We start from the raw sequence: 14504 nt of genomic DNA on the forward strand, positions 1-14504 counted from the left end.
TCCCTTGGTCAAAAACTGATAAAGCAATATAGGATAAAATTTCTATCCTATTTAGTGTTAATAATATTAATCTGCGATGTTCTTTTAATAATGAAATTGCTTGAGACAATACTCCCATACTTTGACCTGTCAGTTAACACATTGTAAATGTTTGTCTTAATTCACTTATTTCCTGAGTAGAGTAGCATGTATGTATGCTTCTGTTACCATGGTTGCCGTCTCTCCGTATCAAATTAGAAAGGTCACCCCTGCACTATTTGTGGGTGCCATTACTATAGGTTATGTTTCACTTAAAGTAATTATGTTAAATACATGTCTTTAATCCCTTCAAGCTGGATGCCGTCATGTATACACTGTCGATGAAAGACTAGATAATGACATTCAAAAACAATATCATTAACACCAGGTCCATATGTCATTTCTAGTTCTTTCATTCTGAGGTGAAATGGTATTTGGGCATGATCAACCACAAGCATAGCCAGATGGTAATTTCTGTCCCTACTCTATCAAATGTTTTGAGCTGCAGTTGTGTCAATTTTAATGAATGTGTTCATGCATGTTATGCTACACCCATTTGCAGCTGGTCAGGAACTCAGTTTGTCATGTCCCATTAGCTTGAAAAACATTTTAATCCATTAATGTGACTCTATACAAACAATGCTCATCTAGAGGATAATGAGCAGGGACTACTGATCTTAGAAATATTCTTCACCATGGGAAAGAACTCAGAAAAAGTTTTTTCTCTCTCTTAATGAATAAACTGTAACTAAGAACTACTTGGTATCTTTTATCAGATGAATGTTAAATGTAGAGGTATTCAAATAGTAATATAGTGCATTGTAATCTGGTACTAAATTTAGTATTTCTTCTACTTCTGTGCTTTCTCATGGATTTTGGATGGAAACAGTAAGTACGATATGAAAAATCTTTCTTTTCTCACACCATCACCAACTGACACAGTGATGGATTCTCCAAGCCCTTTATATCCTAGTGGGCAGAACAATAATATATCTAATCAATCGAATGCACAGAAAGGAGTGATGAGAGTCAATGGTGAGGTCAAGAGTAGGGGGTCTTCTGTTGTCATATTAACAGGTTACCCAGGTGCGGCCGTGAAGGTGTATTCAAAGGGGAATGAAGGCATCAATGAAAAAAGAATTTCTGAGAATTCTGTGACAGAGGTGAGCTCCAAGGTCCCTACCCCAAAGCACGAGGGAGGACCAAAATGGGAACAGAACAAAGTAACGCACAAAGAGGTTAATGGTGAGACACATGCTGAAGAGAGAGAGAGTGGAGGCCCAAAAGCTGAGGAACCGGTGGCTCGTGTTCAAATTGAGATTACAAAAGATGGAATCAAAGTTATAAGTGACAAAGAAACTACTGTTTGATTTGGAAGGTTTCCTAGTACAATGTATTGATCTCTCTGAATTATGTGCCAAAATCACTATTTTTGTCTATAGGTCGATTCAATATATTTATGAATTTCATCATATCTAGGATTTATAGTAGACTTGTATATCCATTTGGACAAAATATTTTATAGCTCTATACTCATTTTTTTTGGACTTCAACGCCATAAAATACTCTATGCTCATGTTTTATGCAGTTGCATCTCTGCTAGAGCCACAAATTGTTGAATTTATGACAAGACATAGGTTTTCTTATCTATTTTTTGTCATATTAACTTCTGTATAAATAATTAATTTTCCAAGAATGAAAGCAAAAACTGATCTATTGATTTAATTTTATCCATACTGTTTATTTAGTACAGTGTAAACAGTTTAAAAGTGTTCAGTTCATCATCTATTTCTAGAATTCTATTGGAATGTAAAACAATAACTATTTTTTTAGAGATTTCAATGAAAACAAATTGCCAAATTTCAATAAATAACCATTTTTTCAGTAGGAAAGTTTTGATTTCCACTTGACCACAACGGTTAATACTAGAAATGTGTACAGAACATCCTTTAACCATTGAGAAATGCCTAGAGATAAAATATTATGGAGTAATTGAGATAAAATTACCTCTTCAACAGCTTGAACTATTTTATATGTGATGAGAGAATGGGGGTGGTATGAATTTTCATATGATATTTGAGTATTTTATGTAGGGTGAAGTTGTAAATTTATAAAAACTGTTACTGTAATTATTAGAGTTAACAAATATAGTTAACACTTTTAATAACAAAAATATTTAAACTTATAACCTGTTAAGTTTTCATGGATATACTCAAAGGGACTAATTAACTTCTCTGAAAAAAATTTTCCAGTTGTAAGAAGAGTAGAGTACTGAATTGAAGTGATTCCAATTTGTGCTTAATGACTAATGGATTACTGCTTAATTTTGTGATTTTTTTTTGTATTGCCATGAGAGTGGTTCTTATTTAGATTTGTTTGTACGCAAAATCTTTTATGTGAGGTTGTAAGGAAGATTTTATTTTTAATTTAAGTGTGGAGTAATTTTAAAATTCTTTTTAAATATATATAAATAGATTTTTTATGGTCTCATTGTTTTGTAGCATAAAAATTAATTTTATCTTTCACTTAATATGTGATAGAGTAATAGTAGTAGTAGGGTATTTGGTCATCTTCAGTTATTTTTCATTAGTTTGCTGTTTCGTAACTAAAAGTGAAAATGCCTCATCATAGTGGTTTTTATCTTTGTTAGGTAGGATGCATGCATTTCTATTTAACTGCATTCAGAAAGACTGCTCAATGGGATTCTTATGTGCCATATAATGTCTTTGCCACTGTGCTTATTTTTATAGTTATTTGATTATATAAGCCCTCATAATACATTTATTTTATAATATAGTTAAATTAATTACAAGTTAAAGTAGGAAAAATTATACTATCAGGGGCTGTTTGAACATCATTCAGTAGAGTGATTTTTAAATATATGATCTAGATGTATCATTGCCTTACATTTTCCATGAATATATGGTCTTATAATTTCTTTTATCTATTAACTAATTAATTAATTATCTATTTCCTTCAACGCAAATATTGATAGTGGTTGCTCTTTCTTCACCCTCTTGATAAAGATTTAAAATTTGCAGTTAGGTGTACTGCATAATGTTAGGTACATATCTACATAATCTCCTGTAGATTCCCAATGGCTACCCTTGAAAAATTGATTGCTCAACGCAGCCTTGTACTCATCTTCCAGAGAAAAGCAACTTCCATTAGCACCTAATGTGATTACTTTGTTGCCTTGGGTGATAATTAGGCACAGCTTTGATGATTGTGATGCACTAAAGGGAACTGTTCAGAACATTACTGAAGGTACTGTAGATGTGCAGAAAGTTCTGATATGCTAGCATGCTCTAGATTATTGGCTCTCTGCTGTATAGTTCCTTTTTAGGCATAATATTACTATGCATGTTCTACTGTGAATGTTAAAATATACACATGAACTTTTTTATTCTTCTCAATATTTAATGATAAGATTTATAATTGTATCTTTTCTTGTGTGTAATATTCTGGATAAAATCACTAATGAAAATGGAAAAGCAGGGCCAAGTTTATGAAATATGAATGAGAGGATTTGATTACTGGGCATTGATTACCAGTTGCCAAACTTGGCACAAATGCTGCAACAACTGCGTTGAAAATATATCTTTATCCAGGTGTTCACTTTTATCTTATCATTTTGTTTCCATGAATGAAGTTTTGCTCTATTATGTTTTCGGAAAAATTAGCCAAAGAAATGGTTACAATTGAAAAATCACAACAGAATTATTGTTTGTGGGGTATGAGGCAGTTGCCACAAGTCAAGGGTTTTGAGAGAGTGGTATCATAGGAGAGAGCAATAAAAAATGTACGAGTTAGAAAAACCATAGTAGACCTGTAATTTTTTTACTACAATTCTACACAATTCAAAATTTCACCAAAGGAGTGGATACAAAATAAGTAATGTGGCAAAAAGTGTTATCTAAGTAGGAAGGCCTGGTAATTTATTGATGTTAAGAAAAAATATGTTAAAAAATTCTTTCGATCTCAGTATTCATTTCACCGCTGCAATAATTGCAGTTGGTCATTTTCGTTGGTGTAGTTGGTAATATGCTTGTCAGCTAAGGGTGGGATGTTTTGTAATTGCAATTTTTTCTGGTGTGGGCTTATGATGTAATGCAACTAGAGCAATGTCTTATCTAAAAAAAATAATAAACTCTTCAAATAGAATTCAGTGATTAAATGTTAATGTATTCTAGTAATATATCTATCCAAAGCTAATGGCAGTTGTTAGCATATAAACATCTTGGCAAAAATGTTTTAACTTATAGCAACATAGCAGTTTAGTAACAAGTAAGCAACAGGCCTTGGGAACACTGTCCTGGACTCTTTTTAGTGATTAAGCCATATTGATTATAATGGCATCACAAAGTTAATTTGTACATCAACTTCTTTCTTTTTGTGAACTGATATTTTGAAAGTTGATCATATGGCAACTTTGTTCCAAGTTAGTGTTACACTAGCGTAACTGTGATCTGCCACAAAATGTGATACCAAATGTTTTTAGATGGTTGGTAGTGATAAAATAAGAAGCTGGAATATAGGGGTATTGTATTAGGCATGAGCATGTATATTTCAACACTCTTGATCATTTTTGGAAAAACTACTTCGGTAAACAGTTAGTCTATCCTCAAAATGTAGAAGAATGAGGGATAGAATATGTAGAAGTTTTAAAGTGTTCTCAGCACACATAATTAGCCTTCCTCAACTACAAACCTAGCGTTTTATTCAAAATTAAAGTTTGTATATTCCAAAATAGTATGGGCCTGAGAATCTTTTGGTTGGATTTTAGGATTTAGATTTTTGACTTTCAGTGGTATCAAAACCATAGTAACTGTCTAATCTCTATGGTAATCCATTATATCTTCCACTTAATGTCATTTTCCCCTCGTAACATAATTTTGATCTTTGTATTTTAGAGTAAATTTGCAGTTGCATCTCCATATTCAGGGTTAACTGTATTAAATAATATTTCCTTAAGCCTTAATGGGTTATGATTTCAGATTTGAGAATTTTTCATTTTATTTATTCATTGGTTTTAGTATGCTTTACTTTGTAAAGTGATAAGTTGTTTATGAAATCAGGGAATATGTTATGCGATTTACAGGTTTTTAAGATTAAGGTTTTATAGGTTTTGTTGTAAATTTTCTTGCTCAACTGCTGATAATCACTCTTCCTTAGGTTGTTTTTGTTAGGCTTATCATTTGTGTCATGTCCATGTGATCATTTACTACATTAATACATTGAACTCCATACCCATGCCCACTGCTGCTATGACCAAGCTTTATGATTTTCCTTTATTCATTTCCTCTCCCATATTTCTAAATATAAATATAAGTACTCTCCATCATGAGAATTACTTAATAATGAGAAATATATAAATTTTTTGCACCTCTATCCTAGAAATTGACAAATAGTGATATTTCCGTGAATAAGGTTTTATTGAATTTGACTCTTTTTCCCTTCTTTTTTTTACTGTTTTGTGTTACTAACAAGCGACAGCTTTTCTAATGAGGATCCCACTTTGGCAAACCAATTCAGTTTAACCTATTACATTTTGTGTTAAGCTTTATCTGGTATCAATGACATTTTATGTAAAAAATTTACGGAAGAATAATTTCACAATTTAGGAGTTACTAAAAGAAAAATTCTTTAATTAAATGGATAAACATTTAATCCATTATTCCCCTAGTCTATTTGCAATTAATATAATTCCTTGTATATTTCCTTCTCTCTTTGTTGCTGGTTACATAGTGGATTAAGTCCAGTTTGCTTGCTTTAAATGTATTTTTTGCACTATAGCAACTACATATTATTCCAATCTATCATTTCAAATGGGTACAGCTTACTCCTTGCCGTCATTAATCTTTTTGTATTTAGAAGTTATCAAGATATTTTACTCTCTTCTAGAGGTTTTTGAAACATTGTCTATAAGCATTAGAACATAAACTATGAAATGGATTGGAACATTTTATTGAGTTAGCCACCAGGACTTTAAATCCTGTTAGTGTGTCCTTGTAGCCTTATATTTTCTTTCACTTATTTCTAGAAGTGTTCAAATTAAAACCTCTCATTAATTTATCCTAGTCATACTCTTTCCCTTCATGTATGTTTTGCCTATTTTTAGAGTCATTTTTGGCCAGCTACTTCTAGTCCACAGTCTTTAACTAGGGACGGTGAGGCATCGTCCATCCAAGTGCTAATTTTTATTCATGTAGTTTTTCCTTCAACTTAAACAATCACTTGAAGAACTTTTTTCATGTTGAAATATTTTTCCATATCCCTACTGGCACAATATTACAGGGTCGCACCCAAAAGTGGTAGGACTGATTTTTTTACAAGAATTTTATTGACGATATACTTACATCGACTTAATAATCTTCAAGGTATGCTCCTTGAGCTGCTACACACTTAGTATAACGTTGCTCCCATTCCCCGTACGCCCGCTGGAAATTTTCTTTGGGGATGCCGTTGATGACCCTCGTCGAAGCCTCTTGAACGGCCTTTATCGAGTCAAAACGTCGTCCCTTGAGCTGTCTTTTCATCAGGGGGAAGAAGAAGAAGTCCGGTGGTGCCAGATCGGGAGAATAGGGCGTGTGCGGCAACGTGGCGACGCCGTATTTGGCCAGGAACTGTCTGACGACGAGCGCGCCATGGCAGAATTTTCGACACCATCTTGGCGCACACCTTGCGCATGGCCAAATCCTGTGAAATAATACGTTGGATGCAGAGGCACCCAACTGGTCTGCAAGTTCTTCACTGGTTAAGCGTCGGTCTGTGTTCAGCAGTGTCCTCACTCTGTCCACATTCGTTTCGGTTCTTGCCGTCGACGGCCGTCCGGAGCGATGGTCGTCTTCAACGAGCTCCCTACCCTCTTTAAACAACTTGTGCCACTCAAATACTGCGGAACGGCTTAAGGCAGTGTCCCCATAAGCCTGCTTGATCATATCGAGGGTCTCAGTTGCCGTCTTCCCGAGTTTCGCCCAAAACTTCACGGAATAAGGTTGCTCTAAATTCAGATTCATTTTGTTTTTCGACGCGGACAAAAAACTTGCTTCACTAAAAACGGTGTCCTCACTCAGCGACAGCCCGCAGGTGACTGAAGTTTGTGTCGGTCTGTTGCTAAGAGCCCCCTCCACCTTACCCTGCCAGGCAGACCCCCATCCACCGCTCCGTTCGCGCCAGAGAAAATCAGTCCTACCACTTTTGGGGGCGACCCTGTAAGTCATTGATACCACTTCCCTTGGTACATAAAGACATTCTTTTAATATTTAAAAGCATTCCATTTCTATTTTATATCATCTGTTTTGTGGCATTCTCTTTCTTGAATTTTAGTTTTGATTCAGGTGAAGCAGCCGAAATCACTCGTGGTTCAGTTTAACAGTAAATACCTAGAAGTTGCTAATTTTCACACTCAAATTAAATTTATTATTTATTAATCTATGTTAAATTTTAAATACATTGTATGTACTCAGTTATGTGTATCTTTATCCTTAAAATACCCACTCATTAACAATAGTGATTTGTCTTGTTCTGTCAAACTTCCCCATTGATAATACATTATTTGGGCATTCAATTTCTCACAATTGTCATTCATGCATCGATCCAATTAATATATGCATGTTTGTACATTCTAGGGCCATTACCAGGTATTAAGAGTATTGATATTTTGTTTATTGTCAAATTATTTATTTGGGCATCTATTCCAATGGTAGCCCAAGTCCTTCCACCATACCTAATGACACTATTCTTGCTCTCAAAGACTCACACTTGGGTGTTTTTTCTGCCTGTTTCTCACAGACAGCTGAAAGTGATCCTCCACTAATGAATTGTCAGAGTCTATACCCCATTATTTTATTTATATTTTCTTTGCATTTCAAGAGTACCAAAATGTCCATTTATTATGTAGTCAGCTCTGGAAACATAATTACTACTCGTAAAAAATTTTCATCATCACATTATATAAGTTAATTTCCGATTATTGAATATCTTAATCTAAAAGCAGTACAGTATTCTACAAGGCATGTTTTTGGAATTATTCACGACAGGATATTTCCTGAAGGAGTTTCAGGCGGTTTCAATTCTAAATCTTTAGGACCAGGGGAAATAAAATCTTATTACTGTGACTCTAGGTTGGAATACTTCCTTGACACAGACAGCCAGGTCAAGAGTTTTTATGAGGTACATGTCCCTCCATTCCCCTGTTTTTGTAGGTATACTTAGGACTAGCTATGGTGGAAGTTCAATTACAAATTTAATACTAAGTTATGACCTTAAAGATGTTGTTATTCATCTACTCTCAAAAGGCTAAGGCAGTTAAAAACAGAATTCCAAAGTACGTGTTGTGAGTACTCTCCATCTCTATTTCACCCATTTTTGTGGGGTTGATGCACCATATTAATATCTTGAGTACAGATTATTCACACAACTTATTCATGGGTGTGTTGTATCAAGTGGTAGATGACATGCTGAGTTAATCTAGGATCCTCACAAGATGTGGCAAATTTAGGGTTTCCTGCTCGGCATAGGACTATTGAGACTCCTACTCTACCACCATTAGAGACCCAATTTTCTTTTGATGCACATGAAACAACACGGGTATTTACTAGTTTTTTTTAAAATTAAATAGATGACTCTTGATCTACCCATATGTTCGAGACTTTTAAGATATTTTTGGTTGTTAGTGAAAAGTATTTTCATTGATGATGGATGTAGGAATAGTTACCCATAGTAGAAATTAACTTTTACATATTAAGAAAATGGGTTTATTTAAAATTTATATATACTGTAGTTCCTATTGCAGTTTAAACATCTAGAGACTTGAAGTTATTTACACTCTGCAAGGAAATATAGTTATGCAAATACAATACATTTACTTATTCAGGGAATTGTTTTATATGTACAGCATATATTACTATGATAATGTATTATATAATTTTTGATGGTCTGATTTTATATTTTAAGTATCTACTGCAGTATTATAAGTTGTAATATGGGCTTGTAGCAACACATTTAAAAGAAGTAATAGTGGTGGCCGCGTATTTTACCCAATTTATTTTCCAAAGTGTTCTAGATTCTTAATACTAGTAAAGCAGTATTCATTGAAATTTTGGTTAAATATTGATAGTTAAAATAATCGCACAAACCGAGAAAAAAGTCTTAACAATTAATGTATAACTAAGAAGACTGTCTTCCTATTATTTTTGCCATTAACTCACTGCCATTCTCTTAAATATCCTTGTGAGGTTAATATAAAAGCATGAGACTGATTTCTTTAGCTCTAAAACTTACTATAGTTATAATGTTGCTTATTCTTCATATTTATAATTTTTGCTCTAAATCAGTAGAAAATTCAGCTCTTTTAAAAATATTTGCTTCTAAAGAGAATGGAATAATGATTAAGGTCCATTTTAGATTGTTTTTAAGGGAAATAGATACGTTCACTTGGACATTATCATTCTTTCTCTAGTGAAAATGAACATTTTAAAGCTTAATTGAATGGATTTTGATCACTTTTAAGAAATGAAATGGCACCATAAAAGTTCTCTACCCTAGGATTATTTTGATCCAAGGCTTGATTTTGACTTTTCATTTACCCAAGGACTCCGTGCATTCTTTGGGTCACCAAACATTAAAAACATTTCAAGAATCAATTGAATACGTAGCCCTAGGTAAAAAAGATTTTTAAGATGATTTACATTTAATTTGAAAAAAATCAATTCCTTTAAGTATATATACTACTCCAGTTATTTCCAAGAGTCACAAAATTCCTGAAGGCTCAGGAAACTCAACAGATAAAAATGGTACAAAACATGAGTGATAACAATTTTCAATCTGGGATGGACCTTGATTGTAATTGGTTGGTTTTTGAGTCGTTTGTGGTTTTGTTTTTTATGCATATGTCTATTAGGTGTGGCCTTAGATTTCTTTAATGCTGTGCATTAATTTTGTATTGTAGGATCTAAGGTCTTGTCACTGAGAATTGAAAAAGTTGGTTATTTACTTTCCGGGCATGTTAACTAGTTCCAAATATAAATTAAATCAGCACCGTCATTTGTGTAGTGTGATAACAGCATTGGTGATAATACTTTTACAGCTAATATAATAAAGAGTCGATGAATGGACACTGAAGAAATCCATCATTGGTTCCCTTTTCAAACTGAATGCATAAATAAAGCACAAAAATTTGAATCTCCATTATATATTGTAGTTGAATTTGGCTGCTGGCAGCATATGTTTCTCCAATTGATAATATTCAATGCACAACAGAGAAATCATTACGTTTATCTTGTATGTAAATGCTTATTAGCTCCATATTTAAAAGTCTGCTTTTAAGTCACTTGTGGACACCTGACCAAGAAAGGAATAATTTAAATGGGTTATTGAATTCATTTGTAATTCATTTTCTTCTGTGCTCAGAAGAAATGCGATCTATCTTTAACTAGAACTACATGATGATGATGCCTTTTATTATCATTTCTGAAGCATTATAAAAAAATAATGATCATGTTGCCTCAACTTCTAGGTAGAATTAATCAATCTCTGTATTTTGCCAGTTTTTCGGCTTGTAGCCTTTATTCAAGTTTGTGATGGCTTTAAAATTGTCTGGTGAATGTCTTTCACTACTCATTAGTTGAGACGTTCTTGTTTAAGGTATTGATATAGTTTTGGATTTATTCTTGGACACTGTAAACATGTTCATAGTATAAATTTAGCATATACTATAAAAAGAGAATGAATTTCTGAAATCAAAAATAGACAATACGCTGGTGGTAATTCTCTTTAAGTCATTTGAGTTGCACTAATTGTATTTGAGCACTTTTTATTAAAACTGTAAAGTTCTGTATACAGAGTTTGGTTGTTTTGATTTTGGTATACAGAAGTTGGAGCCTGATAGTGTGAATTTCCGTTGACCCACATTTTCTAAAACGTTTTCACTGACTTGATCATCTATCCACACCTCTTAAAATCCAATCTTTTATGTGTATCTAAATATATTTTTCATGTATTCACTGCTGTTAAATTGATACCTGACCCAGGCAGTTCATTGATTTGTAGGATCATGGATAAAATCTAACTTTGGATTTGATCTCCTTATATAATGACATCTGTCGATTAGGATTTTTGTGTGTGATTCAATTTTAATTTATCCATTGCATATATTGATGCCTAATCAGTCATGATTCATTGGCTTCTATTTGGTGTGGTTCTGTAATGATATGGCATTTGAACATGGTTTTGAAATGATGAAAATGCAAGTTTATCAAATGCTTAATTCCCATTTTTATTTAATGTTCCAAACACAGCATTACCTGATCTGGATAATTAGTGGTTTGGTACTGTATTTATGTATCATAGAAACAGATACTTAAATATTTTTCCACACTTTTTTTTTAAGTTTACTAGTCATTTGTGCTCAAATATTGTATGATTTCTTTATTCTACACAGCATATTATAATAAGAGGTGATGAAATTAGGTACTGCCTCAGATCCACAACTAATGTGGCATGGTTTGATGTTAGTAGATTTATATCTAACAAAGGGAATAGATGAGATGCCAGCTGTTGTAGGAGGGATGTGTTGGAAAAGTTTATATTCCTGTGATCTCCTCTTGGATAACACCATTATTAGTAGAATAATATGTAGTGCCTTTTGAATAAAGAGTTCATTCAGTGATAATGCCATCTCTTATGGAATTATTCTGGAACATTTTATCCTTATGCTAAAACAATACAATGAAAAGTGCCAAGTTTATGTATATTTTGAAGGACTGGAAACAGTACAAATTCAATGACTGTAATTTTCAATTTTCTTTTTGTGTTTCTTGCTTAGGCATTTCTTGTACTGGTTTGGCAATCCTGAGTATAATTAAGATTGGAAAGCAGATAACTGAACTTATCATGTATTTTTTTATTTGAAAAAGGATAAAAGTGTGTAAATTTCTGGGTAAAAGACTTGAGGAAGCACTCCTATTAATAGAAATGCCCCAGTTAGCAAAACTGCATTAATATCATACTGTACAGATTGAAAAATTCAAGAAATATTGTAAAATCTATCACATTCTGATAATTAGTTTTTAATGAATGGGTTGAAAAAGTGATGAAAAATGAAATAAAATTTGTGGGAAATACTGTCACATCAATGACACATTAATTAAAGCTATTACAATCCTCCAGTTTAACTGTGGATGCAATCAAAATTGGGACTTACTGGAGGAAAACATAAATCCTTTAAATATTAGTTGCATTAATCATTTTTCCAGTGCTGTAGGTATATATTTTTAAATTTGCGATTAAGATATGTTTTTGTAAATGATCATTGTTTTACTTAATTTTTGTAAATATCAGAAAAATAAAACCTAATGATAAGAACTATTTTTATTTTGACAATTTTACAATGCAAAATAATGAAATTCCTGTCAGAAAAGATGAAATAATTTGATTGTAATTTTGTGGGCAAAACTATTAAACTTGGTCCAAGAGAAATTTTGGTTTTGCTCTTTGAAATCTTCGTGTCCTAAAGTCATACAAACCTTGATACAAAATATTCTAGTATATCTAGACTAGAAATTATGTAAACTTTTCAATCGGTAAAGTCGATTGAGTGAAAGCAGTACCAAGAGGTCTAATTTCATTTATCCAAACTCATAATTCTTACTTTGATGTCCATTTTCAAAAGTCACTTTTATTCTTGCTTTTAATTAAATTAAGTAGTGTTCTCACTGATAAATAGTATGTTGAAAACCATTTTTCCTGAGGAAATACATTTTATCCTTGGGCTGTGAGAATATTAATGTATGCGAAAATAGAAAGCGCCATGTTGAGTAGAGGAAGAATTTTCAACTTATTTCAGGTAAATATTTCCATAAATATCATAAAATTTAAATAGGAATTGCTGAAGAGTTTCAGGCAAGAAAAATACCACCAAACAACTAATTATTTACTCATTAAAACTATGTGTTGTTACTACTGTGAATCTCTGTGTGGTAATAATACAATAATAACAATAGCAAAACTATAGTGTATGGTGTTTTTTGATTCTTGAGGAACTTAGAAGCATCAGCAAATCTGATTGATTTTCTGTTTCTGAACCTTTGCTTTGAGGCATTTTCTATTATGTTAATTACTTCAGCCTTTGGCCTGAAGTGCTTGGTGTGGTTGATTGTAGGATATTGCTTCAGGGATGTGTCATTAGGGCTTTAAAAGATGTTAATGTGAGAATTTGAACTGTAAGTGTGTGCACTGTTGACGTGAAAATCAAAAATTGAATTTTGTAAATAGATATATAAATGGTTATAAATATGAAAAAAAATTACAGAATTAGGAAAAAAATGATAAAGAGCATACATTTAAATCAAAAAATATTTACTTCCGTGAGATTTGAGGATAATTCATAGTAAGTTGCTTATCTCATAAAAATTTAAGTGTTTTGTATGAAACACTACCTATGTGATACCAGCAAAATACTAGTTGTTATACTTATTTTTAAACTTAAGATATTTCAAAATATCTCTATTACCATAATATGCCATATTTTATTAACTATAAACTCCATATGTGGCATTTCAAGCTAATACTTTCATGTATGTAATGTGATAGTTGTATGATTTATAGTACTAGTATAAAACGACATTTGGGTGTAAAAAAAGTGCATTAAAAAGTTGTTTGTTGTGTAAATTTGAGCTTATCTGTTTGCCTGTTAATTGTAACTTTATATTTTATAGATCTAATTATATTGTTCAAAGGTAAAATATGGGAATAAGAAAATCAGGAGATGGGACCATTTAATCTATGGTAAACATTCATTGAAGACTTCGAGAAAGTATTTTTCCTATTACACTAGCGGTAATGATATATTTAGTTTGCTCATGGTTTCTCTGCTCTCATAATTTGCTAATGCTAGGTATGCCAGAATTATGCGATTTTATAATTATTTCATGTACTATCATATAAACTGTACAAAAACACGAAACTAGTATGCATCTATTTACCACTACTATATTCTGTGAAATATTTCTGTAGTGAGTGGAAAAGGTGGGTATATTATGTTTGAATAGAGATGGAAAATATGGATAATAGAATGAATTAATGGCTAAAGGTATAAATAAATAGTTAATTTCACTATGATAATTTAAATGAAAATTTTATACTACTTTATTTTAATGAGTAGATTTTCTAAAATGTTAGGAGTATTTTGAAAGTATTCTGAAACTGAAACCACCGAGACTGTACGGCCTGCCCAAAATTCACAAGAAGGATGTACCTCTCCGACCGATTGTGAGCCAGATTGACGCTCCGACTTACCAACTCGCCAAGTACTTGGCGCGGTCTCTGCAGGACTACGTCGGACAGACACCCAGCTTCGTAAAAAACTCGACGCATTTCATTGACGTAATAAGAAACATCACCATCCACGACAACGATCTCATGGTCAGCTTCGACGTTGAATCGCTTTTCACCAGCATCCCTATTGAGGAATCGCTGAATATCAT

The 14504-nt window shown here is 32.6% G+C and overlaps 1 protein-coding gene across 4 annotated transcripts in view; it reads left to right on the forward strand.

The window, feature by feature from the left end:
- Positions 1-14504, forward strand: part of Nmnat (nicotinamide mononucleotide adenylyltransferase) — a 41427-nt gene that overhangs the window by 14847 nt on the left and 12076 nt on the right. For 2 of the 4 annotated variants that reach the window (XM_071585713.1, XM_071585714.1), the window contains exon 8: positions 908-1181. The exons of the other annotated variants lie outside the window; for them this stretch is intronic. In XM_071585713.1, coding sequence (XP_071441814.1) covers positions 908-1181 — 274 coding nt within the window. The remainder of the gene's footprint in view (positions 1-907; positions 1182-14504) is intronic. 4 annotated transcript variants of the gene reach the window in all.

The sequence above is a fragment of the Hetaerina americana genome, unplaced genomic scaffold (assembly GCF_022747635.1).
Source record: "Hetaerina americana unplaced genomic scaffold, ioHetAmer1.1.p SCAF_2, whole genome shotgun sequence".
NCBI classification, from domain to species: Eukaryota; Metazoa; Arthropoda; class Insecta; order Odonata; family Calopterygidae; genus Hetaerina; species Hetaerina americana.